Source organism: Oncorhynchus nerka, linkage group LG2, assembly GCF_034236695.1.
Source record: "Oncorhynchus nerka isolate Pitt River linkage group LG2, Oner_Uvic_2.0, whole genome shotgun sequence".
NCBI lineage: Eukaryota > Metazoa > Chordata > Actinopteri > Salmoniformes > Salmonidae > Oncorhynchus > Oncorhynchus nerka.
In genome coordinates this window covers 19,249,551-19,273,294 of record NC_088397.1, presented here as the reverse complement: position 1 = coordinate 19,273,294, position 23,744 = coordinate 19,249,551, and the positions used below count along the sequence as shown (strand labels likewise).

General features: G+C 49.1%; 1 protein-coding gene across 1 annotated transcript in view; it reads right to left on the bottom strand.

Moving 5' to 3' along the window:
- The window catches only part of LOC115124834 (phospholipid-transporting ATPase IH-like), a 143,758-nt gene that overhangs the window by 72,222 nt on the left and 47,792 nt on the right, over positions 1 to 23,744 (bottom strand). The window contains exons 2-11 of the mRNA XM_065024410.1: positions 15,179 to 15,301; positions 14,586 to 14,675; positions 14,265 to 14,453; positions 13,057 to 13,185; positions 12,640 to 12,743; positions 12,475 to 12,525; positions 12,291 to 12,355; positions 9,004 to 9,085; positions 864 to 1,025; positions 798 to 810 (exon numbers count right to left, since the gene is read on the bottom strand). Coding sequence (XP_064880482.1) covers positions 798 to 810; positions 864 to 1,025; positions 9,004 to 9,085; positions 12,291 to 12,355; positions 12,475 to 12,525; positions 12,640 to 12,743; positions 13,057 to 13,185; positions 14,265 to 14,453; positions 14,586 to 14,675; positions 15,179 to 15,301 — 1,008 coding nt within the window. The remainder of the gene's footprint in view (positions 1 to 797; positions 811 to 863; positions 1,026 to 9,003; positions 9,086 to 12,290; positions 12,356 to 12,474; positions 12,526 to 12,639; positions 12,744 to 13,056; positions 13,186 to 14,264; positions 14,454 to 14,585; positions 14,676 to 15,178; positions 15,302 to 23,744) is intronic.

The following is a 23,744-nucleotide window of genomic DNA, read 5'->3' as shown; positions in this document are numbered from 1 at the left end:
GTCAGAGGTGACAGGGAGAGAGAGAGGAGGGAGGGAGGTATGAGGAGGGACAGTCAGAGGTGACAGGGTGAGAGAGAGGAGGGAGGGAGGTATGAGGAGGGAGAGGGGGAGGAGGGACAGTCAGAGGTGACAGGGAGAGAGAGAGGAGGGAGGGAGGTATGAGGAGGGACAGTCAGAGGTGACAGGGTGAGAGAGAGGAGGAAGGGAGGTAGAAGGAGAGGTGACAGAGAGGGGGAGGGGGAGAGACAGAGAGGAGGGGGAGAGACAGAGAGGGAGAGAGACAGAGAGGGGGGTGGGGAGAGGGAGGGAGAGAGGGGGAGGAGGGACAGTCAGAGGTGACAGGGTGAGAGAGAGGAGGAAGGGAGGTATGAGGAGAGGGAGGGGAGGGAGGGAGGGACAGTCAGAGGTGACAGGGAGAGAGAGAGGAGGAGAGGAGGTATGAGGAGGGACAGTCAGAGGTGACAGGGTGAGAGAGAGGAGGGAGGGAGGTATGAGGAGGGAGAGGGGAGGAGGGACAGTCAGAGGTGACAGGAGAGACAGAGGAGGGAGGGAGGTATGAGGAGGGGAGAGGGGGAGGAGGGACAGTCAGAGGTGACAGGGAGAGAGAGGGGAGCGAGGGAGGTATGAGGAGGGACAGTCAGAGGTGACAGGGAGAGAGAGAGGAGGGAGGGAGGTATGAGGAGGAGAGAGGGGGAGGAGGGACAGTCAGAGGTGACAGGGAGAGAGAGAGAAAGGGAAAGTGAGAGGTAAAAAAACATCAGCTATTGCATAAAAATGATTGTAGTTTTATAACCTACTATATGGCGTTGCCAGAGAGGGGGGGGAGGAGAGACAGAGAGGAGGAGAGACAGAGAGGGAGGAGAGACTCTGTGTCAGTCTTCTGGTTGTAGAAGGGCTCAGAGAGGAGGAGAGTCAGAGAGGGGGTTTTGTCCAGGTCAGCCTGCCACACATACTTCAGCACTGTGTTGATCAGAGCCTTGCTGATCAGGATGCACAGGTACACTATCAGATACGCATTCATTGACCTGGAGGGGGAGACAGAGAGGAGGGAGAGACAGAGAGGGATGAGAAACAGAGAGGGAGGAGAGACAGAGAGGGAGGTGAGACAGAGAGAGGGGGTGAGAGGAGAGGTGACAGAAGGAGGACAGAGAGGGGGGGAGACAGAGAGGGAGGAGAGACAGAGAGGGGAGGAGAGACAGAGAGAGGGGAGGAGAGACAGAGGAGGGGAGAGGGACAGAGGAGAGACAGAGAGGAGGGGAGAGACAGAGAGGGGAGGAGAGACAGAGAGGAGAGAGGAGAGACAGAGAGGGGAGGAGAGACAGAGAGGGACAGAGGAGAGACAGAGAGGGGAGGAGAGACAGAGAGACAGAGAGGGGAGAGACAGAGAGGGGAGGAGAGACAGAGAGGGAGGAGAGACAGGGAGGAGAGACAGAGAGGGGAGAGAGACAGAGACAGAGGGGGGAGAGAGACAGAGAGGGGGGAGGAGAGACAGAGACAGAGAGGGGGAGAGACAGAGGGGGGTGACAGAGAGGGGTGAGAGACAGAGAGGGGGGAGAGGGGAGAGACAGAGAGAGGGGGGGAGGGAGAGAGACAGAGACAGAGGGAGAGAGACAGAGGGAGGAGAGACAGACAGAGGGGTGAGAGAGAGAGGGAGAGAGAGACAGAGAGAGAGACAGAGAGGGGAGGAGAGAGAGAGGGGGGAGAGACAGAGACAGACAGAGAGAGGGAGGGAGAGACAGAGAGAGAGAGGGAGACAGAGAGGGGAGAGTGACAGAGAGGAGGGGAGGAGAGAGAGAGAGGGGGGAGAGACAGAGAGACAGAGGGGAGGGAGACAGAGAGAGGAGAGACAGAGAGAGGAGAGAGAGAGAGGGGGGAGAGACAGAGAGGGGGGAGAGACAGAGAGGGAGGAGAGACAGAGAGGGAGGAGAGACAGAGAGGAGGGGAGGACAGAGAGACAGAGAGGGGGAGAGACAGAGAGGGGAGGAGAGACAGAGAGGGGAGGAGAGACAGAGAGGGGGAGAGACAGAGAGGGGAGAGACAGAGGTGACAGGAGACAGAGGGGGGAGACAGAGAGGAGAGAGAGACAGAGAGGGGAGGAGAGACAGAGAGGGGTGAGAGAGGAGGGGGAGGAGAGACAGAGAGGGGAGGAGAGACAGAGAGGGAGGAGAGACAGAGAGAGGGGAGGAGAGGTGACAGAGGAGGGAGAGGAGAGACAGAGAGGGAGGAGAGACAGAGAGGGGAGGAGAGACAGAGGGGAGGGAGAGACAGAGAGGGGAGGGAGAGACAGAGAGGGGAGGAGAGAGAGGGAGGAGAGACAGGGGGAGAGACAGGGGGAGACAGAGAGGGAGGAGAGACAGAGAGGGGAGGAGAGACAGAGAGGGGAGGAGAGACAGAGAGGGAGGGGAGACAGACAGAGGAGACAGAGAGGGTGACAGAGAGGGAGGGGGAGAGACAGAGAGGGGAGGAGAGACAGAGAGGGGAGGAGAGAGAGACAGAGAGGGGGAGAGACAGAGAGGGGAGGAGAGACAGAGAGGGGGAGAGACAGAGGAGGAGAGACAGAGAGGGGAGGAGGACAGAGGAGAGACAGAGAGGGGAGGAGAGACAGAGAGGGGGTGAGAGGAGAGGTGAGAGACAGAGAGGAGAGGGGAGACAGAGAGGGGAGGAGAGACAGAGAGAGACAGAGGGGGTGACAGAGAGAGGGAGGAGAGACAGAGAGGGGAGGAGAGACAGAGAGGAGGAGGAGAGGAGAGACAGAGAGGAGGGGAGAGACAGAGAGGAGGAGAGACAGAGAGGGGAGGAGAGACAGAGAGGGGGAGAGACAGAGAGGGGAGGAGAGACAGAGAGGGGAGGAGAGACAGAGAGGGGAGGAGAGACAGAGAGGGGGGGTGAGAGGAGAGGTGACAGAGAGGAGGGGGAGGGGAGACAGAGAGGGGAGAGAGACAGAGAGGGGAGAGACAGAGAGGGGAGGAGAGACAGAGAGGGAGGAGAGACAGAGAGAGGGGGAGACAGAGAGGGAGGAGAGACAGAGAGGGGGGAGAGACAGAGAGGGGAGGAGAGACAGAGGGGAGGGAGAGAGAGACAGAGAGGGGAGGAGAGAGAGAGGGGGGGAGACAGAGAGGAGGGAGAGACAGAGAGGGGAGGAGAGACAGAGAGGGGAGGAGAGGAGAGGGGGAGAGAGAGAGACAGAGAGAGGGGAGGAGAGACAGAGAGGGGAGGAGAGACAGAGGGGAGGAGAGAGAGGAGGAGAGACAGACAGAGGAGGGGAGAGACAGGAGGGGAGGAGAGACAGAGAGGGGGGTGAGAGGAGAGGTGACAGAGAGGAGGGGAGAGAGGGAGGACAGAGAGGGGAGGAGAGACAGAGAGGGGAGAGAGAGGGAGAGAGGGGGAGGAGAGACAGAGAGGGGAGAGGGGAGGAGAGACAGAGAGGTGACAGAGAGGAGAGACAGAGGGGAGGGAGAGACAGAGAGGGGAGAGACAGAGAGGGGAGGAGAGACAGAGAGGGAGAGAGACAGGGAGAGGGAGGAGAGACAGAGAGGGGAGGAGAGACAGAGAGGGGGAGAGAGACAGAGAGTGAGGTGACAGAGAGACAGAGGGGGGAGGAGAGAGAGAGAGGGGGGGGAGGAGAGACAGAGAGACAGGGAGACAGAGAGACAGAGAGGGGGAGGAGAGACAGAGAGGGGAGGAGAGACAGAGAGGGGGAGAGAGACAGAGGGGAGGAGAGACAGAGAGGGGGGAGAGGAGAGACAGAGAGGGAGGAGAGACAGAGGGGGGGAGAGACAGAGAGGAGGAGGAGAGACAGAGGGGGGAGAGACAGAGGGAGGAGAGGAGGAGAGTGACAGAGAGAGGAGAGGGAGAGACAGAGGGGGAGGAGAGAGAGAGAGACAGAGAGGGGGGAGGAGAGACAGAGAGAGGAGAGAGAGACAGAGAGGGGAGGAGAGACAGAGAGGGGAGGAGAGACAGAGAGGGGAGGAGAGACAGAGAGGGGGGAGAGAGAGAGGGGAGGAGAGACAGAGAGGGGAGGAGAGACAGAGAGGGGGGAGAGACAGAGAGGGATGAGGTGAGGGAGAGAGGGGAGGAGAGACAGAGAGGGGAGGAGAGACAGAGGGGGGAGAGACAGAGAGGGGAGGAGAGACAGGGGAGAGACAGAGAGGGAGGAGAGACAGAGAGGGGAGGAGAGACAGAGAGAGACAGGAGAGACAGAGGGGGAGGAGAGACAGAGAGGAGGAGAGACAGAGAGGGGGGGTGAGAGACAGAGAGGTGACAGAGAGGGAGGAGAGACAGAGAGGGGAGGAGAGACAGAGAGAGGGAGAGAGAGACAGAGGAGGAGAGGGAGGAGAGACAGAGAGGGGAGAGACAGAGAGAGGGGAGAGGGGGGGAGAGACAGAGAGGAGGAGAGGAGGAGAGACAGAGGGGGAGGAGAGACAGAGAGGGAGAGACAGAGAGGGGGGAGAGAGAGAGAGGAGAGGTGAGAGAGGGGAGGAGAGACAGAGAGGAGGAGAGACAGAGAGGGGAGGAGAGACAGAGAGGGGAGAGACAGAGAGGGGAGGAGAGACAGGAGGGAGGAGAGACAGAGGGGGGTGAGAGGAGAGGTGACAGAGAGGAGGGGAGAGACAGAGAGGAGGAGGAGAGACAGAGAGGAGACAGAGGAGGAGAGGGAGAGACAGAGAGGGAGGAGAGACAGAGAGGAGGGGAGACAGAGAGAGGAGAGAGGGGGAGGAGAGACAGAGGGGGGAGGAGAGACAGAGAGGGAGGAGAGACAGAGAGGGGGGGACAGAGGGGGAGGAGAGACAGAGAGGAGGAGAGAGACAGAGAGGAGAGGTGACAGAGGGAGGAGAGAGGGGAGGAGAGACAGAGAGGGGGGGGGATGAGAGACAGAGAGGAGGAGAGACAGAGAGGGAGGAGAGACAGAGAGGGGAGGAGAGACAGAGAGGGGAGGAGAGACAGGAGGGGAGAGACAGAGAGGGGGGGAGATGAGAGGTGACAGAGGGGGAGACAGAGAGGGGAGAGAGACAGAGAGGGGAGGAGAGACAGAGAGGGGAGGAGAGACAGAGAGGGGGGTTGAGAGGAGAGGTGACAGAGAGGAGGGGGAGAGATGACAGAGAGGGGAGGAGAGACAGAGAGAGGGAGGAGAGACAGAGAGAGAGGGGAGAGAGAGACAGGAGGGGAGGAGAGACAGAGAGGGGAGGAGAGACAGAGAGGGGGGGAGAGACAGAGAGGGGGTGAGGGAGGAGAGACAGGAGGAGGAGACAGAGAGGGAGAGAGACAGAGAGGGGGAGAGACACAGAGAGGGAGGAGAGACAGAGAGGGAGGAGAGACAGGAGGAGAGACAGAGGGGGTGAGAGGAGAGGAGGAGAGACAGGAGGGGGAGAGACAGAGAGGGATGAGAGACAGAGAGGGAGGAGAGACAGAGAGGGAGGAGAGACAGAGAGAGAGGAGAGACAGAGGGAGACAGAGAGACAGAGAGGGGGGGAGGAGAGACAGAGAGGAGGGGGAGAGAGAGAGGGGGGAGACAGAGAGGGGGGTGACAGAGAGGAGAGGTGACAGACAGGGGGAGAGACAGAGAGGGGAGGAGAGACAGAGAGGGGGAGACAGAGAGGGGGTGAGAGGGGAGAGGTGACAGAGAGGGGGAGAGAGACAGAGAGGGAGGAGAGACAGAGAGGAGGAGAGACAGGGGAGAGAGAGAGAGGTGAGAGGAGAGAGGGAGGAGAGACAGAGAGGGGAGGGAGACAGAGAGGGGAGGAGAGACAGAGAGGGGACAGAGAGGGGGGAGAGACAGACAGAGAGGAGGGGAGAGACAGGGGAGGAGAGACAGAGAGGGGGTGAGAGGAGAGACAGAGGGAGAGACAGAGAGGGGAGGAGAGACAGAGAGGGAGAGAGACAGAGAGGGGGGGTGAGAGGAGAGGTGACAGAGAGGAGGGGGAGAGACAGAGAGGGGAGGAGAGACAGAGAGGAGAGAGAGACAGAGAGGGGAGGAGAGACAGAGAGGGAGGAGAGACAGAGAGGGAGAGGAGAGACAGAGAGGGGGTGAGAGACAGAGAGGAGAGGTGACAGAGAGGAGGGGAGGAGAGACAGAGAGGGAGAGAGACAGAGAGGGGAGGAGAGACAGAGAGGGAGGAGAGACAGAGGAGGGGGAGAGGAGAGGAGACAGAGAGGAGGAGGGGAGAGACAGAGAGGGAGGAGAGACAGAGAGGGAGAGAGGGAGTGACAGAGAGGAGGAGAGACAGAGGGGGGAGGAGAGACAGAGAGGAGGAGAGACAGAGAGGGGGGGAGAGACAGAGACAGAGAGGGGGAGGAGAGGAGAGACAGAGAGGAGAGAGACAGAGAGGAGGAGAGAGAGACAGAGAGGAGAGGGTGACAGAGGAGGAGGAGAGACAGGGGAGGAGAGACAGAGAGGGAGGAGAGACAGAGAGAGAGACAGAGAGGAGGGAGAGAGACAGAGAGGAGGAGAGACAGAGAGGGGAGGAGAGACAGAGGGGGGGGGAGACAGAGAGACAGAGAGAGGGGAGGAGAGACAGAGAGGGAGGAGAGACAGAGAGGGAGAGAGAGACAGAGGGAGACAGAGAGAGAGGGGGAGAGACAGAGAGGGAGGAGAGACAGAGAGGGGAGGAGAGACAGAGAGGGGTGAGAGGAGAGGTGACAGAGAGGGGGGAGAGACAGAGAGGGGAGGAGAGACAGAGAGGAGAGAGAGACAGAGAGGGGAGGAGAGACAGAGAGGGGAGGAGAGACAGAGAGGGGAGGAGAGACAGGGGGGTGAGAGGAGAGGTGACAGAGAGGAGGGGGAGACAGAGAGGGGATGAGAGACAGAGAGGGGAGGAGAGACAGAGAGGGGAGGAGAGACAGAGAGAGGACAGAGAGTGGAGAGAGGAGACAGAGAGGGGAGAGACAGACAGAGAGGAGAGAGAGAGAGAGAGGGAGGAGAGAGGGGAGGAGAGACAGACAGAGAGGAGGAGAGACAGAGAGGGAGAGGAGAGACAGAGGAGAGACAGAGAGGGGAGAGACAGAGAGGGAGAGAGACAGAGGGGAGAGAGGAGAGACAGAGAGAGGAGGGAGAGACAGAGAGGAGGAGAGACAGAGAGGGGGGGAGACAGAGGGGAGGAGAGACAGAGAGGGGAGGAGAGACAGAGAGGGGAGGGGATGAGAGACAGAGAGGAGGAGGGGAGAGAGGGGAGGAGAGACAGAGAGGGGAGGGAGGAGAGACAGAGAGACAGAGAGGGGAGGAGAGACAGAGAGGGGAGGAGAGACAGAGAGAGACAGAGAGGAGAGACAGAGAGACAGAGGGGGTGAGAGGGGGTGAGAGAGACAGAGGGGAGGGGGAGACAGAGAGGGGGAGAGACAGAGAGGGGAGAGAGGGGGGTGAGAGGAGAGGTGACAGAGAGGAGGGGAGAGAGACAGAGAGGGGAGGAGAGAGAGACAGAGGAGGAGAGACAGAGAGAGAGACAGAGAGGGGAGGAGAGACAGAGAGGAGGGAGAGAGGGGGAGGAGAGACAGAGAGGGAGGAGAGACAGAGAGGGGAGGAGAGACAGAGAGAGGGGAGGGGGAGACAGAGAGGGAGGAGAGACAGAGAGGAGGACAGAGAGAGAGGGAGGAGAGACAGAGAGGGAGAGGAGGGAGGGGGGGAGAGACAGAGGAGGGGAGGGAGAGACAGAGAGGGAGGAGGGGAGGAGAGACAGAGAGAGACAGAGAGGGAGAGACAGAGAGAGGAGGAGGGAGGAGACAGAGAGGGGAGGAGAGACAGAGAGGGAGGGTGAGACAGAGAGGGGGAGGAGAGACAGAGAGAGGGGGTGAGAGACAGAGAGGTGACAGGAGGAGAGACAGAGAGGGGGGGAGATGACAGAGAGGGAGGAGAGAGAGACAGGGGAGGGGGTGACAGAGAGGGGAGGAGAGACAGAGAGGGGAGTGAGAGACAGAGAGGGAGGAGAGACAGAGAGGGGAGGAGAGACAGAGGGGGGGTGAGAGGAGAGGTGACAGAGAGGAGGGGGAGAGACAGAGAGGGGAGGAGAGACAGAGAGGAGGGGGGGGGAGAGGAGAGGTGACAGAGAGAGGAGGGGGAGAGACAGAGAGGGGAGGAGAGACAGAGAGGGGGGGGAGAGAGAGGGAGGAGAGACAGAGAGGAGGAGAGACAGAGAGGGGAGAGGGGAGACAGAGAGAGAGAGACAGAGAGGGGAGGAGAGACAGAGGGAGAGGTGACAGAGAGGAGGGGGAGGAGAGGGGATGAGAGACAGAGAGGAGAGGGGGAGGAGAGACAGAGAGGGGGGGAGAGACAGAGAGGGGAGAGACAGAGAGGGGGGGAGACAGAGAGAGAGAGACAGGGAGAGACAGAGAGGAGGAGAGGGGGAGAGAGGAGGGGAGAGACAGAGAGGGGGAGAGACAGAGAGGGAGGAGAGACAGAGAGGGGAGGAGAGTGACAGAGAGGAGGGGAGAGGAGAGACAGAGAGGGGGGAGAGACAGAGAGGGGGAGAGAGACAGAAGGGGAGGAGACAGAGAGGGGTGACAGAGAGGGGAGGAGAGACAGAGAGGGGAGGAGAGACAGAGAGGAGGGAGAGACAGAGAGGGGAGGAGAGACAGAGAGGGGAGGAGAGACAGAGAGGGGAGGAGAGACAGAGAGGGGAGGAGAGACAGAGAGGGAGGAGAGACAGAGGGGAGGGGAGAGAGAGAGAGGTGACAGAGAGGAGGGGGAGAGACAGAGGGGGTGAGAGGAGGGGTGACAGAGAGGGGAGGGAGAGACAGAGAGACAGAGAGGGGAGGAGGAGGGGAGAGACAGAGAGGAGGGGTGACAGAGAGGAGGGGAGACAGAGAGGAGGGGAGAGACAGAGAGGAGGGGAGACCGATGGAAGAGGAAACGACATTAGAATCTCTTCAGGAACGGTGGACGGTCTGAACGGGTCTTTATGGGGAAATGGATATGATGCAATTAGATGGCAATCAACGTTAAGTGAACCTGTCTGGAAACATGGTAAACACGCATCATAAAGTGGAAAACACAACCATGTTGGTGGGCCTTACTTCTCCACTGCAGAGCGTTTCTGGGACTTGGACTGGTAGTTGAGCGCCATCTTGGTCTCCATACCAGTGTAGATGGCAACAGCTAGGAGACACAAACCAGAGGGTCAACTTGGGGAGACATTTCACATCTGTGAAGATGAAGGAAAGAGACTAGGAAAGGGAACAACACTGTAATATTGAGATGCAGCCCCGATGACAATAATATCAGTCAGATCTGACAAGTCTCTGTCGGTACTGAATACTGTCATGGTGTCCTACAATTATCTGAGAAATCAACTCCCATCACACTCATCTGATTTCATAATAAGACTTGGCTTGCAGTCATGTCATCTCATGCAGTGTACTGACTGCATTCCTGCGTGACAGTTAGCAATATTCTCACTCATACAGGTCTGTACAGGCCTCAGCAGCTGGCCTCAATATGCAACCCACAGTGTGAACACAGGAACTTAATGATTTGGAAAGGAACCTCTAAACCAGGGGTGTCAAACTCAAATACCCAGTGGGCCAAAATGTAAAACCTGAACAAAGTCACGGGCCAACATTGAACAAATTAACCTTTTAATATGGACCCAAACAAGTTTTGCTTTAACATTGAATATGGAACAAGCATCGCTTATTACCATACAATATATAATTTAATAGTGGAGACATGCAAAATCGAATTTCAAATGAAAAAACACATCAATGGCATTCATTTATTAAATAAATAAAATTTAAATAAAAATTGTATGCCTCTTTTCTATTTGCAGCCTTCTGATTTAAATACCAAAATAAACTTTTTCCACTGGCTAATAATTTGACAAATAAAATGATAATAAATCAATCAACCATTCAAGCCCATGCCTTGTAGCAAGAAAAAGTGCATAAAGAAAACGTTAATTATTGCACACTGGTCTAATCTGATGTGCCCAAGCCAGATACCTGGCATCTCTTCTTGGATGCTAGTTCATCAATGTCTGGGCTCAAGCTCTGAGCTGAAGAAATCCTCAGTATCGAGCGAAGATGTTCATCAGTCAGACGTCTCCTGTGAGTTGTTTTGGTCATCTTCATCGAGGAGAAAAGTTGCTCGCATAGATAAGTGCTGCCGAACATGGAGAGCATCTGAGCAGCTTGGGTGCGGAGCTGAGGCATTGTGTCAGGGATGAACCGTGGAAACTGTGCGGCGCCCACAGCATCATACTTTGACTTCAGCGTGTCGTTGCACTGGAGTTCAATCAGCTCCATTTGGATGTTGGTTGGTGCATTTTCCACATCAACTGCGAAGGGATTACTAAGCAGTTCAAACTTGCATTTCTGGGCATTGAAGTCGGCAAATCGCCGGCGAGAACACTGAGTTTTTCAGCAAACTGTGCGCATGGGAACACGGCGGTAGAGATCTGCGCTTTTATGGATTGGCAGCAGGGAAAATGGCAAGGGTTTCCTTGCAGCATCTGATTCTCCCACAGGCACAGTTTAGTTTTGAAGGCCCTCACTGCAGCGTACATGTCTGTGATGATGCGCCCCCGCCCCTGAAGCTGCAGGTTCAGCGCATCGAGATGGCTCGAGATGTCACAGAGAAAGGCCAGCTCACACAGGAACTTTTGCTCCCGGAGCTCTGCTGTATCCTTCCCTTTGGTTTCCAGGAATTGACATATTTCCTCACGCAGCTCGAAACATCTGTTCAGTACTTTTCCTCTGCTTAGCCATCTCACCTCTGTGTGATACGGCACGTCTGCGTATTCCGAACCACACTCCTCCAGAAAAGATTTAAACTGACGGTGATTTAGACCTTTGGCTCTTATAAAGTTAACTACCTGTGTTACTGTGGTCATAACATGTTCCATCTTTAGGGCTTTGGCACACAGTGCTTCCTGATGTATGATGCAGTGGTAAACAGTTAGCTCACCTGCACAGTTCTCTTCCCGCATCTTCTCCCGAACCATGCCCACCAGTCCACTCTTTTTACCGCACATCGCTGGCGCACCTTAATCCAACGAGTTTATCCCACGGCAGCTTTATTTCAGTTACACATTTGGAAACCTCCTCAAAGATTTCCTTTCCTGTGGTTGTGCCATGCATTGATTTGAATCCTAATAGCTCCTCCGTAACACACAGATTTGAGTCCACTCCACGGATGAAGACTGACAGCTGAGCAGTATCAGATGCGTCGCAGCTCTCATCCACAGCGAGGGAGAACGCAACAAAATCTCTTTCCTTTTCCATCAGCTGGTCATACAGATTGGTGGCAAGATCACATGTGCGATCAGCTACTGTGTTCCTGCTCAGGCTCACGTTTGAAAATGCTTGTTTTTTCTCTGGGCATACGAGGTCACAAACCTTCATCATGCACTTTTTCATGAACTCTCCCTCATTAAAGGGCCGGGCTGATTTTGCGATCTCTGCTGCCACTATATAACTAGCCTTTACAGCAGCCTCGCTTTGTGATGTGGCTTTTTTAAACATATTCTGTTGTGAAACCAAACTTCTTTTCATCTCCTCTACTTTCTGGCTCCTTTGAGTCATGTCCAGGTCCTTGTATTTGTCATGGTGTTTCGTTTCATAGTGTCGTCTAATGTTGTACTCCTTACTTACAGCCACGTTGACTCCACAAACAAGACAAACAGGTTTGTCTTTTACATATGTAAACAGATATTCTGCCTCCCACTTGTCCAGAAAGCTCCTGTTTTCTGCCTTTCTTTTCGCCATTTTTGGGAAGGGTTAGCTCGCTGACAGTTGTAGCGTCTATGTTGCTATGACTACTGTCACAGAGGAGAGAGCGTTTCTGGGTCCTGTCCTGATTGGCGTGCGAAAACAGCAGAGCATTATGGGATTCGTAGTATTAGTGGTGAATGCGCTGTATAATACCGGCGGGCCAGCTCTAGTAGTAATTTGGTATTGTCTCGCGGGCCAAATATAATTACCCCGCGGGCCAAATTTGGCCCACGGGCCAGAGTTTGACACCCATGCTCTAAACATTCCAAAACCATTATATGAATGAAAACTAGGAATCCATTTTAGATTCTATAACTGATGTCATTACAAGGTCACCCAGTGTAGTGTCTTTAGATTCTATTAGTGATGTCATTACAAGGTCACCCAGTGTAGTGTCTTTAGATTCTATTAGTGATGTCATTACAAGGTCACCCAGTGTAGTGTCTTTAGATTCTATTAGTGATGTCATTACAAGGTCACCCAGTGTAGTGTCTTTAGATTCTATTAGTGATGTCATTACAAAGTCACACAGTGTAGTGTCTTTAGATTATATTAGTGATGTCATTACAAGGTCACCCAGTGTAGTGTCTTACCATATATGTGCTGTGTGTTTTTCAGTGTCGCCCCTCTGAGAAGTAGGTTCTCAGATCCTAAAGGCCTGAAGAAAACACAGAACACACTTCTCTGTTAGAAAATATATATATATATATTTTTTTGTGCAAACACACAAGCAATGACTTCCTGAATTTGGAGTCTATTTCCTGGGTATGGATTTACCTCGCGATGGGCTCGTTTCTGTCGGAATAAATATTGATTCGTCCCACGAATCTGTCCAAGGAGAGAGGGAATGCATGTGTGAGTTAGTGTGTTTTGCGTTGTTTTTCTCTATACAACCAGTTCTGATTGTCTGGATGCAGTGTTGTGTGCAGTGTTGTCACTCACTTGTAGAGGTCTGGTTGTGGTTGTTCACATTCAATAGAAGCCTGTAGAGTATCAAAATCTTCCTCTGTGATGAAGGCCTTAGTGTCCTGCACAGCATAGTAGGTCTTTGTGGAGGGATGGAGAGAGTCACAGCGAGATCAGGAACACACCGAGCCAAGACGCATCTCACACTACCCCTCTAATGAAACAGAATACAAACTCTCTCTCTCCATTTCGCTCCATCTCTCTATATCCCTCACATACACACTCATACCCTCTCTCTCACTCACTCTTTCCTCTCTGTCCCCTGTCTCCCACGCTCTCTCTCTCTTTCACTCTTCTGTTCTCCCTCAACTCTATCCCATTATTTCCTTATCTCTGCCTCAGCCACCTCTCCCATCTCCCTCAACCTCTCTCTCAGTCAGAGTGTAGTGTTACCTTGTGACTGGACTCCCCGTCCAGACTGGCTGTGGTGACAAAACATGTCCCGTCCTCCCTACTGGTGGAGAGAAGGATGAGGTCACAGGGGAACGTCTCATCTTCCTTGATCAGCACCACATCACCCACCTGGGAGAGAGGGAAGGAAGGAAGGAAGGAAGGAAGGAAGGAAGGAAGTAAGGAAGGAAGGAAGGAAGGAAGGAAGGAAGGAAGGAAGGAAGGAAGGAAGGAAGGAAGGAAGGAAGGAAGGAAGGAAGGAAGGAAGGAAGGAAGGAAGGAAGGGTGAATGGGTGGGTTGGAAGGTAGGGCGTGAGATGTCTTTAGCTCAATAGGATAACACAGTCTTGAGTTGTCTAAAGCAGTGGTTCCCAAACTGTGGGTCGGACCCACTTGTGGGTCACTGAGGGTCCAGGTTGAGAGCGGGATGACCTTTGTTGTGCATTGCAAAACATTTTACTTAAAAAATTGGAAAGTAAACAACTAAAACCAAATTAGAAAGTGTGTAGAAAAGATAATGGACATATATATATATATATATTTATTTTATAAGAGTCTAGAATCTTTGAGAACTTACAATCAACAAAATAAAACTAGATAGATTGTTTTAGAATGTTTTGAGCATAAGAACACAGCATTAGCCATGTTAAAATATGCAGGACATGTGCTTAAAAATTGCACAACTTTCTCTTAGCTCCATGACAAAATGTGTAGAATTGCAGGAAATTAGCTTTAAAATTGAAAAATGTTCTCTCCGCTGCCAAAATGATATTTGGTACTTCATCTTTGGTCTGTTTATGTTTTTTCTCTGCTCAACCCTTATGGTGGGTCGCGACTCCAAATTAATGTATATTTTTTCCTCTGCTCAACCCTTATGGTGGGTCGTGACTCCAAATGAATGTATATTTTTTCCTCTGCTCAACCCTTATGGTGGGTCGCGACTCCAAATTAATGTATATTTTTTCCTCTGCTCAACCCTTATGGTGGGTCGTGACTCCAAATTAATGTATATTTTTTCCTCTGCTCAACCCTTATGGTGGGTCGTGACTCCAAATTAATGTATATTTTTTCCTCTGCTCAACCCTTATGGTGGGTCGTGACTCCAAATTAATGTATATTTTTGGGTCATGAAGCAAGAAAGTTTCCCAACCCCTGATCCAAAGAACCCAGGTTTGATCCCAGGTCATTTTTAGCTGTAGGATGATACGTACCCTCAGCTTACGACTCTGTTTCCTGATCACCTTCCCATGCTGCACCTCGTGCACAGGACACTGGTTAATAGCATTGTCTGCTTTGTGCCTGAGCCAGTCCTCATAGCCCTGTTTGATGGCCGTGACAGTGATGACAAAGAAGAGAGGTAGTCCGCTGGTGATGGGACTGGTGGGAGTGTCAATTATCAACTGAAGAGGGCGGAAAGAGAGAAAGAGAGAATGATCTATTGTTATCTGAAACTTCTGCGTTTGCCAGATTTATATTTCTTGCCAAAAAAAACTTAAATTGACTCAAATTGAATCTACCAGTCAAGCTCTGACCTGGACAAGAAATATGATGAGGAAGTAGAAATTGGCAATTCTTCTAAACTGCTCAAACAAATTCTTCGGAACAAAATTCCAGAAGGTGTACTGGGGAAAGGGAAGCAACAGCAAATGGTTATAACATGGTTGTAATGTGGTTATAATATGGTTGTAACGTGGTTATAACGTGGTTGTAATGTGGTTATAACGTGGTTGTAATGTGGTTGTAGCATGGTTGTAATGTGGTTATAACATGGTTGAAATGTGGTTGTAGCATGGTTGTAATGTGGTTATAACATGGTTGTAATGTGGTTATAACGTGGTTGTAACGTGGTTGTAACATGGTTGTAATGTGGTTATAACATGGTTGTAATGTGGTTATAACGTGGTTGTAATGTGGTTGTAGCATGGTTATAACGTGGTTGTAATGTGGTTGTAACATGGTTGTAATGTGGTTATAACATGGTTGTAACGTGGTTGTAATGTGGTTGTAACATGGTTGTAATGTGGTTATAACATGGTTGTAATGTGGTTGTAATGTGGTTATAACATGGTTGTAATGTGGTTATAATGTGGTTGTAATGTGGTTGTAGCATGGTTGTGGTTCTCACCTTGGAGGAGATGATACGGTTGTCGGGGTACCTCTGGGGAATGTAGGCCTCTGCTCCCGGTGGGGGCTCCTTGTTTCCGATGTACACCGTCCTGGTGTCCACCCAGTTCTCCTCTCCAGCACACTGCACAGAGATCAAGACGTCAAAGGTCAATGCCAGGTCAGCACACAGGTCAGGTCAGATAATGACAGGACAAATCAGGGCAGGTCAGGACAGGACAGGAGAAGACACAGAGGCAACAAATGTAGCCTCATTGCCTGGCTGGGGGCCTGACTGGCTGGTTGTCTGGCAGTTGCTTCCTGCTCCAGCCAACATGTCGTTGTCTCACCAAACTTGGTTAGTGTTGTTGAATGCAGAGACAGTCTGGCAGACACAATAGCATTACAGTCGCAAACAGAATAAATGACTGTGTTGAGTGTAATAAAGTGGCGACCTAACAAACACAACACAACAGACCTCCAGTAGCAGTGAGTAAAGGCTCTGAGTCATGTAACCGGGTGGGGAATGATAAATGAGTGTTGGCTTCAAGCCTTTCACCTTACAATAACTCTCCCATTCAACACTAACTATGACACACGCCTATATACAAACACACACCAACACACACCACAACACCATAGGAAGGTCAACCCACTGATTTCACACCTGTCTGGAATAGTCAAATAGAATAGAATCTGATCAAAAATAATCAAATATGAAAAGAGGGAAATCAAATCAAATATAATATCATCTTAAAGTAATTTCCTTACTCGCTGAGCCTTAAGTTACTAAATGGGTTGCGTCCAGTAGAGTGCTACATGTTTGCCCATGTCTGTTTATCACCAGTGAGCCAGCTCAAGAAGCTGGACAAGCCCAGACAGAGAGACACTGAGGGGATTTGATTATTCCCCCGGAATAATCCCCCAAGTCAACTGGGTTAGCAGGGTGTGAGCCGGGCGCCCCGTTCTGGGCGTTCCAACACTAACTTTCTAGCGTGTATTGCCAATCAGAGCATGTATATGATGCTATACTTTCCTTAGAATACCTCCTTCATCTGAATATAGCGTATATCTTGTTCCATGGATATTGGTCATGTCTTATGTTTGGTTAGCATGTTGTACTTTGTATGTCTCCTTAGTTCTGACAATTTGTCTTGTATGTGAATGTGTTGTATCCATGTCCCCTTTGTATTCCCTCCAGACCAGAACCTTACCTACTGGCCTTTCAAGCCATTCCATATCGCCATCCCCCATGTGCTCCTGGGTCCATTTGCGGTGCCTTTTTTAATGAGTTAATAAATATCCTGAACTGGAAACCTAGTCTTCGACCATCATTCCTGTATTCTTACAAATGCATCATAGTGGCAATATCACTCCTCAACCTAGCCTAAGATACAGTCAACCTAGACTAAGACACAGTCAACCTAGCCTAAGATACAGTCAACCTAGCCTAGGATACAGTCAACCTAGCCTAAGATACAGTCAACCTAGCCTAAGATACAGTCAACCTAGCCTAAGATACAGTAACCCTAGCCTAGGATACAGTCAACCTAGCCTAAGATACAGTCAACCTAGCCTAAGATACAGTCAACCTAGCCTAAGATACAGTCAACCTAGACTAAGATACAGTCAACCTAGCCTAAGATACAGTCAACCTAGCCTAGGATACAGTCAACCTAGCCTAAGATACAGTCAACCTAGCCTAAGATACAGTCAACCTAGCCTAGGATACAGTCAACCTAGCCTAAGATACAGTCAACCTAGCCTAGGATACAGTCAACCTAGCCTAAGATACAGTCAACTTAGCCCAAGATAGTCAACCTAGCCTAGGATACAGTCAACCTAGCCTAGGATACAGTCAACCTAGCCCAAGATACAGTCAACCTAGCCTAAGATACAGTCAACCTAATCTAAGATACAGTCAACCTAGCCCAAGATACAGTCAACCTAGCCTAGGATACAGTCAACCTAGCCCAAGATACAATCAACATAGCCTAAGATACAGTCCAACCTAGCCTAAGATACAGTCCAACCTAGCCTAAGATACAGTCCGACCTAGCCTAAGATACAGTCTGACCTAGCCTAAGATACAGTCCGACCTAGCCTAAGATACAGTCCAACCTAGCCTAAGATACAGTCCAATCTAGCCTAAGACACAGTCAGACCTAGCCTAAGATACAGTCCAACCTAGCCTAAGATACAGTCCAACCTAGCCTAAGATACAATCAACATAGCCTAAGATACAGTCCAACCTAGCCTAAGATACAGTCCAACATAGCCTAAGATACAGTCCAACCTAGCCTAAGATACAGTCCAACCTAGCCTAAGACACAGTCTGACCTAGTCTAAGATACAGTCCAACCTAGCCTAAGACACAGTCTGACCTAGTCTAAGATACAGTCTGACCTAGTCTAAGATACAGTCCAACCTAGCCTAAGACACAGTCTGACCTAGTCTAAGATACAGTCCAACCTAGCCTAAGATACAGTCCAACATAGCCTAAGATACAGTCCAACCTAGCCTAAGACACAGTCTGACCTAGTCTAAGATACAGTCCAACCTAGCCTAAGACACAGTCTGACCTAGTCTAAGATACAGCCCAACCTAGCCTAAGACACAGTCTGACCTAGTCTAAGATACAGTCCAACCTAGCCTAAGACACAGTCTGACCTAGTCTAAGATACAGTCCAACCTAGCCTAAGACACAGTCTGACCTAGTCTAAGATACAGTCCAACCTAGCCTAAGACACAGTCTGACCTAGTCTAAGATACAGTCCAACCTAGCCTAAGACACAGTCTGACCTAGTCTAAGATACAGTCCAACCTAGCCTAAGATACAGTCCAACATAGCCTAAGATACAGTCCAACCTAGCCTAAGATACAGTCCAACCTAGCCTAAGACACAGTCTGACCTAGTCTAAGATACAGTCCAACCTAGCCTAAGACACAGCCTGACCTAGTCTAAGATACAGTCCAACCTAGCCTAAGACACAGTCTGACCTAGTCTAAGATACAGTCCAACCTAGCCTAAGACACAGTCTGACCTTGTCTAAGATACAGTCCAACCTAGCCTAAGACACAGTCTGACCTAGTCTAAGATACAGTCCAACCTATCCTAAGACACAGTCTGACCTAGTCTAAGATACAGTCCAACCTAGCATAAGACACAGTCTGACCTAGTCTAAGATACAGTCCAACCTAGCCTAAGACACAGTCTGACCTGGTCTAAGATACAGTCCAACCTAGCCTAAGACACAGTCTGACCTAGTCTAAGATACAGTCCAACCTAGCCTAAGATACAGTCCAACATAGCCTAAGATACAGTCCAACCTAGCCTAAGATACAGTCCAACCTAGCCTAAGACACAGTCTGACCTAGTCTAAGATACAGTCCAACCTAGCCTAAGACACAGTCTGACCTAGTCTAAGATACAGTCTGACCTAGTCTAAGATACAGTCCAACCTAGCCTAAGACACAGTCTGACCTAGTCTAAGATACAGTCCAACCTAGCCTAAGATACAGTCCAACATAGCCTAAGATACAGTCCAACCTAGCCTAAGATACAGTCCAACCTAGCCTAAGACACAGTCTGACCTAGTCTAAGATACAGTCCAACCTAGCCTAAGACACAGTCTGACCTAGTCTAAGATACAGCCCAACCTAGCCTAAGACACAGTCTGACCTAGTCTAAGATACAGTCCAACCTAGCCTAAGACACAGTCTGACCTAGTCTAAGATACAGTCCAACCTAGCCTAAGACACAGTCTGACCTAGTCTAAGATACAGTCCAACCTAGCCTAAGACACAGTCTGACCTAGTCTAAGATACAGTCCAACCTAGCCTAAGACACAGTCTGACCTAGTCTAAGATACAGTCCAACCTAGCCTAAGATACAGTCCAACATAGCCTAAGATACAGTCCAACCTAGCCTAAGATACAGTCCAACCTAGCCTAAGACACAGTCTGACCTAGTCTAAGATACAGTCCAACCTAGCCTAAGACACAGTCTGACCTAGTCTAAGATACAGTCCAACCTAGCCTAAGACACAGTCTGACCTAGTCTAAGATACAGTCCAACCTAGCCTAAGACACAGTCTGACCTGGTCTAAGATACAGTCCAACCTAGCCTAAGACACAGTCTGACCTAGTCTAAGATACAGTCCAAGCTAGCCTAAGATACAGTCCAACCTAGCCTAAGACACAGTCTGACCAAGTCTAAGATACAGTCCAACCTAGCCTAAGACACAGTCTGACCTAGTCTAAGATACAGTCCAACCTAGCCTAAGATATGTCGCAATGTTTGATTTGAACTGATTCCACTGTGAGGATATTCCGCAAAGTTCCAGTGTGGTTTTTCAGTATAACCTGTAAGACAAGCAAATGTGTTCAGCCATCCAGGCTCTGGTAAGTTGTGGTTCATAAGAGGCCAGTGTGAGGTGATGAGTGTGGTTTCCTAGTATGGCCGGTGAAACTACGCTTAGAATGCCCCTACCGCACCACGGGTCCACCCATCCATCCCATTAGACAGGGATTACATTGAGCCAGCATGTGTAGCATTAGCATCTTTAGCTAGCGGTTATGTAAGTGGGGCGAGTACAGGCTAACATCCCTTTAGATATTATTTTTACTCACAGAGGGCACTGTGGTATATCGGCCAAGCAGATTAAACATCCGTTAGCTCTTGTTAATGAATTAGTCCTTTGTCGTTCAGTTGGCAGAGCATCGCGTTTGTAACACCAGGGTAGTGGGTTTGATTCCCGGGACCACCCAATCATAGAAATGTCTGCACGCATGACTGGAAGACACTTTGGATAAAAGTGTCTGCTAAATGGCACAGGGACAATCAGGCTTACAGTTTCATCATACAGTATCGTTGTTGCATCACAATGTACTGTAACAAAACTGAACCTTTTAACTTATCTTGTCCTGGGCAGTGTATTTCTCTCATAAAACATTCAGCCCTAGTTCTCTACATGATTTCATTCATAGAACCAGATTTTAATTCAATAAAAGTTTCATTTTTTGGAGACAATAGGAAATAGGACTCAATCGGAAGTCAACACGTTAGTTTGTATTTAGCTAGGGTCTAACGCGCTAGCAGAATACCAGAGATTCAGTATTAAAGTGAATTACTCACTTTTCTCGTCCCTGAATAAGTTCTCCTGTTACCTTGGTTGGCTGCTGAGCACAAGCCTGTGTCTCACAGGGGACTGCAGCATAAAGACTGAACAAAGAACACACGCACACACCTACAGATAACACCTGAGAGCCTACTAGTCATCAGACAAGATCCTTCTCTTTTTCATTCCCTCTCTACTCTTTCTCTCTCCCTCGCTCTCTCCTATTTCCCTACTCTCCCCCCTCTCTCTGTAATAAAGTGGCTAGTAGCCCCATGCTAGGCTCTACAACCCTGGTGAGGGGCCGTGTGTCCACTGAGCCTCTCACAGCAGACCTCCCACCCTGCTCTACACCATAGTATTACTATACTACAGCTGTCTCCATACCATAGTATTACTATACTACAGCTGTCTCCATACCATAGTATTACTATACTACAGCTGTCTCCATACCATAGTATTACTATACTACAGCTGTCTCCATACCATAGTATTACTATACTACAGCTGTCTCCATACCATAGTATTACTATACTACAGCTGTCTCCATACCATAGTATTACTATACTACAGCTGTCTCCATACCATAGTATTACTATACTACAGCTGTCTCCATACCATAGTATTACTATACTACAGCTGTTTCTATACCATAATATTACTATACTACAGCTGTCTCCATACAATAGTATTACTATACTACAGCTGTCTCCATACCATAGTATTACTATACTACAGCTGTCTCCCTACCATAGTATTACTATACTACAGCTGTCTCCATACCATAGTATTACTATACTACAGCTGTCTCCATACCATAGTATTACTATACTACAGCTGTCTCCATACCATAGTATTACTATACTACAGCTGTCTCCATACCATAGTATTACTATACTACAGCTGTTTCTATACCATAATATTACTATACTACAGCTGTCTCCATACAATAGTATTACTATACTACAGCTGTCTCCATACCATAGTATTACTATACTACAGCTGTCTCCCTACCATAGTATTACTATACTACAGCTGTCTCCATACCATAGTATTACTATACTACAGCTGTCTCCATATCATAGTATTACTATACTACAGCTGTCTCCATACCATAGTATTACTATACTACAGCTGTCTCCATACCATAGTATTACTATACTACAGCTATCTCCATACCATAGTATTACTATACTACAGCTGTCTCCATAACATAGTATTACTATACTACAGCTGTCTCCATACCATAGTATTACTATACTACAGCTGTCTCCATACCATAGTATTACTATACTACAGCTGTCTCCATACCATAGTATTACTATACTACTCCTCTTTAAGGAATACCTAGGATAGGATAAAGTAATCCTTCTCACCCCCCTTAAAAGATTTAGATGCACTATTGTAAAGTGGCTGTTCCACTGGATGTCATAAGGTGAATGCACCAATTTGTAAGTCGCTCTGGATAAGAGCGTCTGCTAAATTACTTAAATGTAAATGTAAATGTCTCCATACCATAGTATTACTATACTACAGCTGTCTCCATACCATAGTATTAATATACTACAGCTGTCTCTACACCATAGTATTACTATACTACAGCTGTCTCCATACCATAGTATTACTATACTACAGCTGTCCCCATACCATAGTATTACTATACTACAGCTGTCTCCATACCATAGTATTACTATACTACAGCTGTCTCCATACCATAGTATTACTATACTACAGCTGTCTCTACACCATAGTATTACTATACTACAGCTGTCTCCCTACCATAGTATTACTATACTACAGCTGTCTCCATACCATAGTATTACTATACTACAGCTGTCCCCATACCATAGTATTACTATACTACAGCTGTCTCCATACCATAGTATTACTATACTACAGCTGTCTCCATACCATAGTATTACTATACTACAGCTGTCTCCATACCATAGTATTACTATACTACAGCTGTCTCTACACCATAGTATTACTATACTACAGCTGTCTCCCTACCATAGTATTACTATACTACAGCTGTCTCCATACCATAGTATTACTATACTACAGCTGTCCCCATACCATAGTATTACTATACTACAGCTGTCTCCATACCATAGTATTACTATACTACAGCTGTCTCCATACCATAGTATTAATATACTACAGCTGTCTCCATACCATAGTATTACTATACTACAGCTGTCTCCATACCATAGTATTACTATACTACAGCTGTCTCCATACCATAGTATTACTATACTACAGCTGTCCCCATACCATAGTATTACTATACTACAGCTGTCTCCATACCATAGTATTACTATACTACAGCTGTCTCCATACCATAGTATTACTATACTACAGCTGTCTCCATACCATAGTATTACTATACTACAGCTGTCCCCATACCATAGTATTACTATACTACAGCTGTCTCCATACCATAGTATTACTATACTACAGCTGTCCCCATACCATATTATTCCTATACTACAGCTGTCTCCATACCATAGTATTACTATACTACAGCTGTCTCCATACCATAGTATTACTATACTACAGCTGTCTCCATACCATAGTATTACTATACTACAGCTGTCTCCATACCATAGTATTACTATACTACAGCTGTCTCCATGCCATGGTATTACTATACTACAGCTGTCTCCATACCATAGTATTACTATACTACAGCTGTCTCCATACCATAGTATTACTATACTACAGCTGTCTCCATACCATAGTATTACTATACTACAGCTGTCTCCATACCATAGTATTACTATACTACAGCTGTCTCCATACCATAGTATTACTATACTACAGCTGTCTCTATACCATATTATTACTATACTACAGCTGTCTCCATACCATAGTATTACTATACTACAGCTGTCTCCCTACCATAGTATTACTATACTACAGCTGTCTCCATACCATAGTATTACTATACTACAGCTGTCTCTATACCATAGTATTACTATACTACAGCTGTCTCCATACCATAGTATTACTATACTACAGCTGTCTCCATACCATAGTATTACTATACTACAGCTGTCTCCATACCATATTATTACTATACTACAGCTGTCTCCATACCATAGTATTACTATACTACAGCTGTCTCCATACCATAGTATTACTATACTACAGCTGTCTCCATACCATAGTATTACTATACTACAGCTGTCTCCATACCATAGTATTACTATACTACAGCTGTCTCTATACCATAGTATTACTATACTACAGCTGTCTCCATACCATAGTATTACTATACTACAGCTGTCTCTATACCATAGTATTACTATACTACAGCTGTCTCCATACCATAGTATTACTATACTACAGCTGTCTCCATACCATAGTATTACTATACTACAGCTGTCAACAATGCTCTTTACTAGAGTGACTTATAGCCTCTGTGTCAGTTTGTTGCTGTTGGCAACTCATTGTGATTGGTTTGTTGTT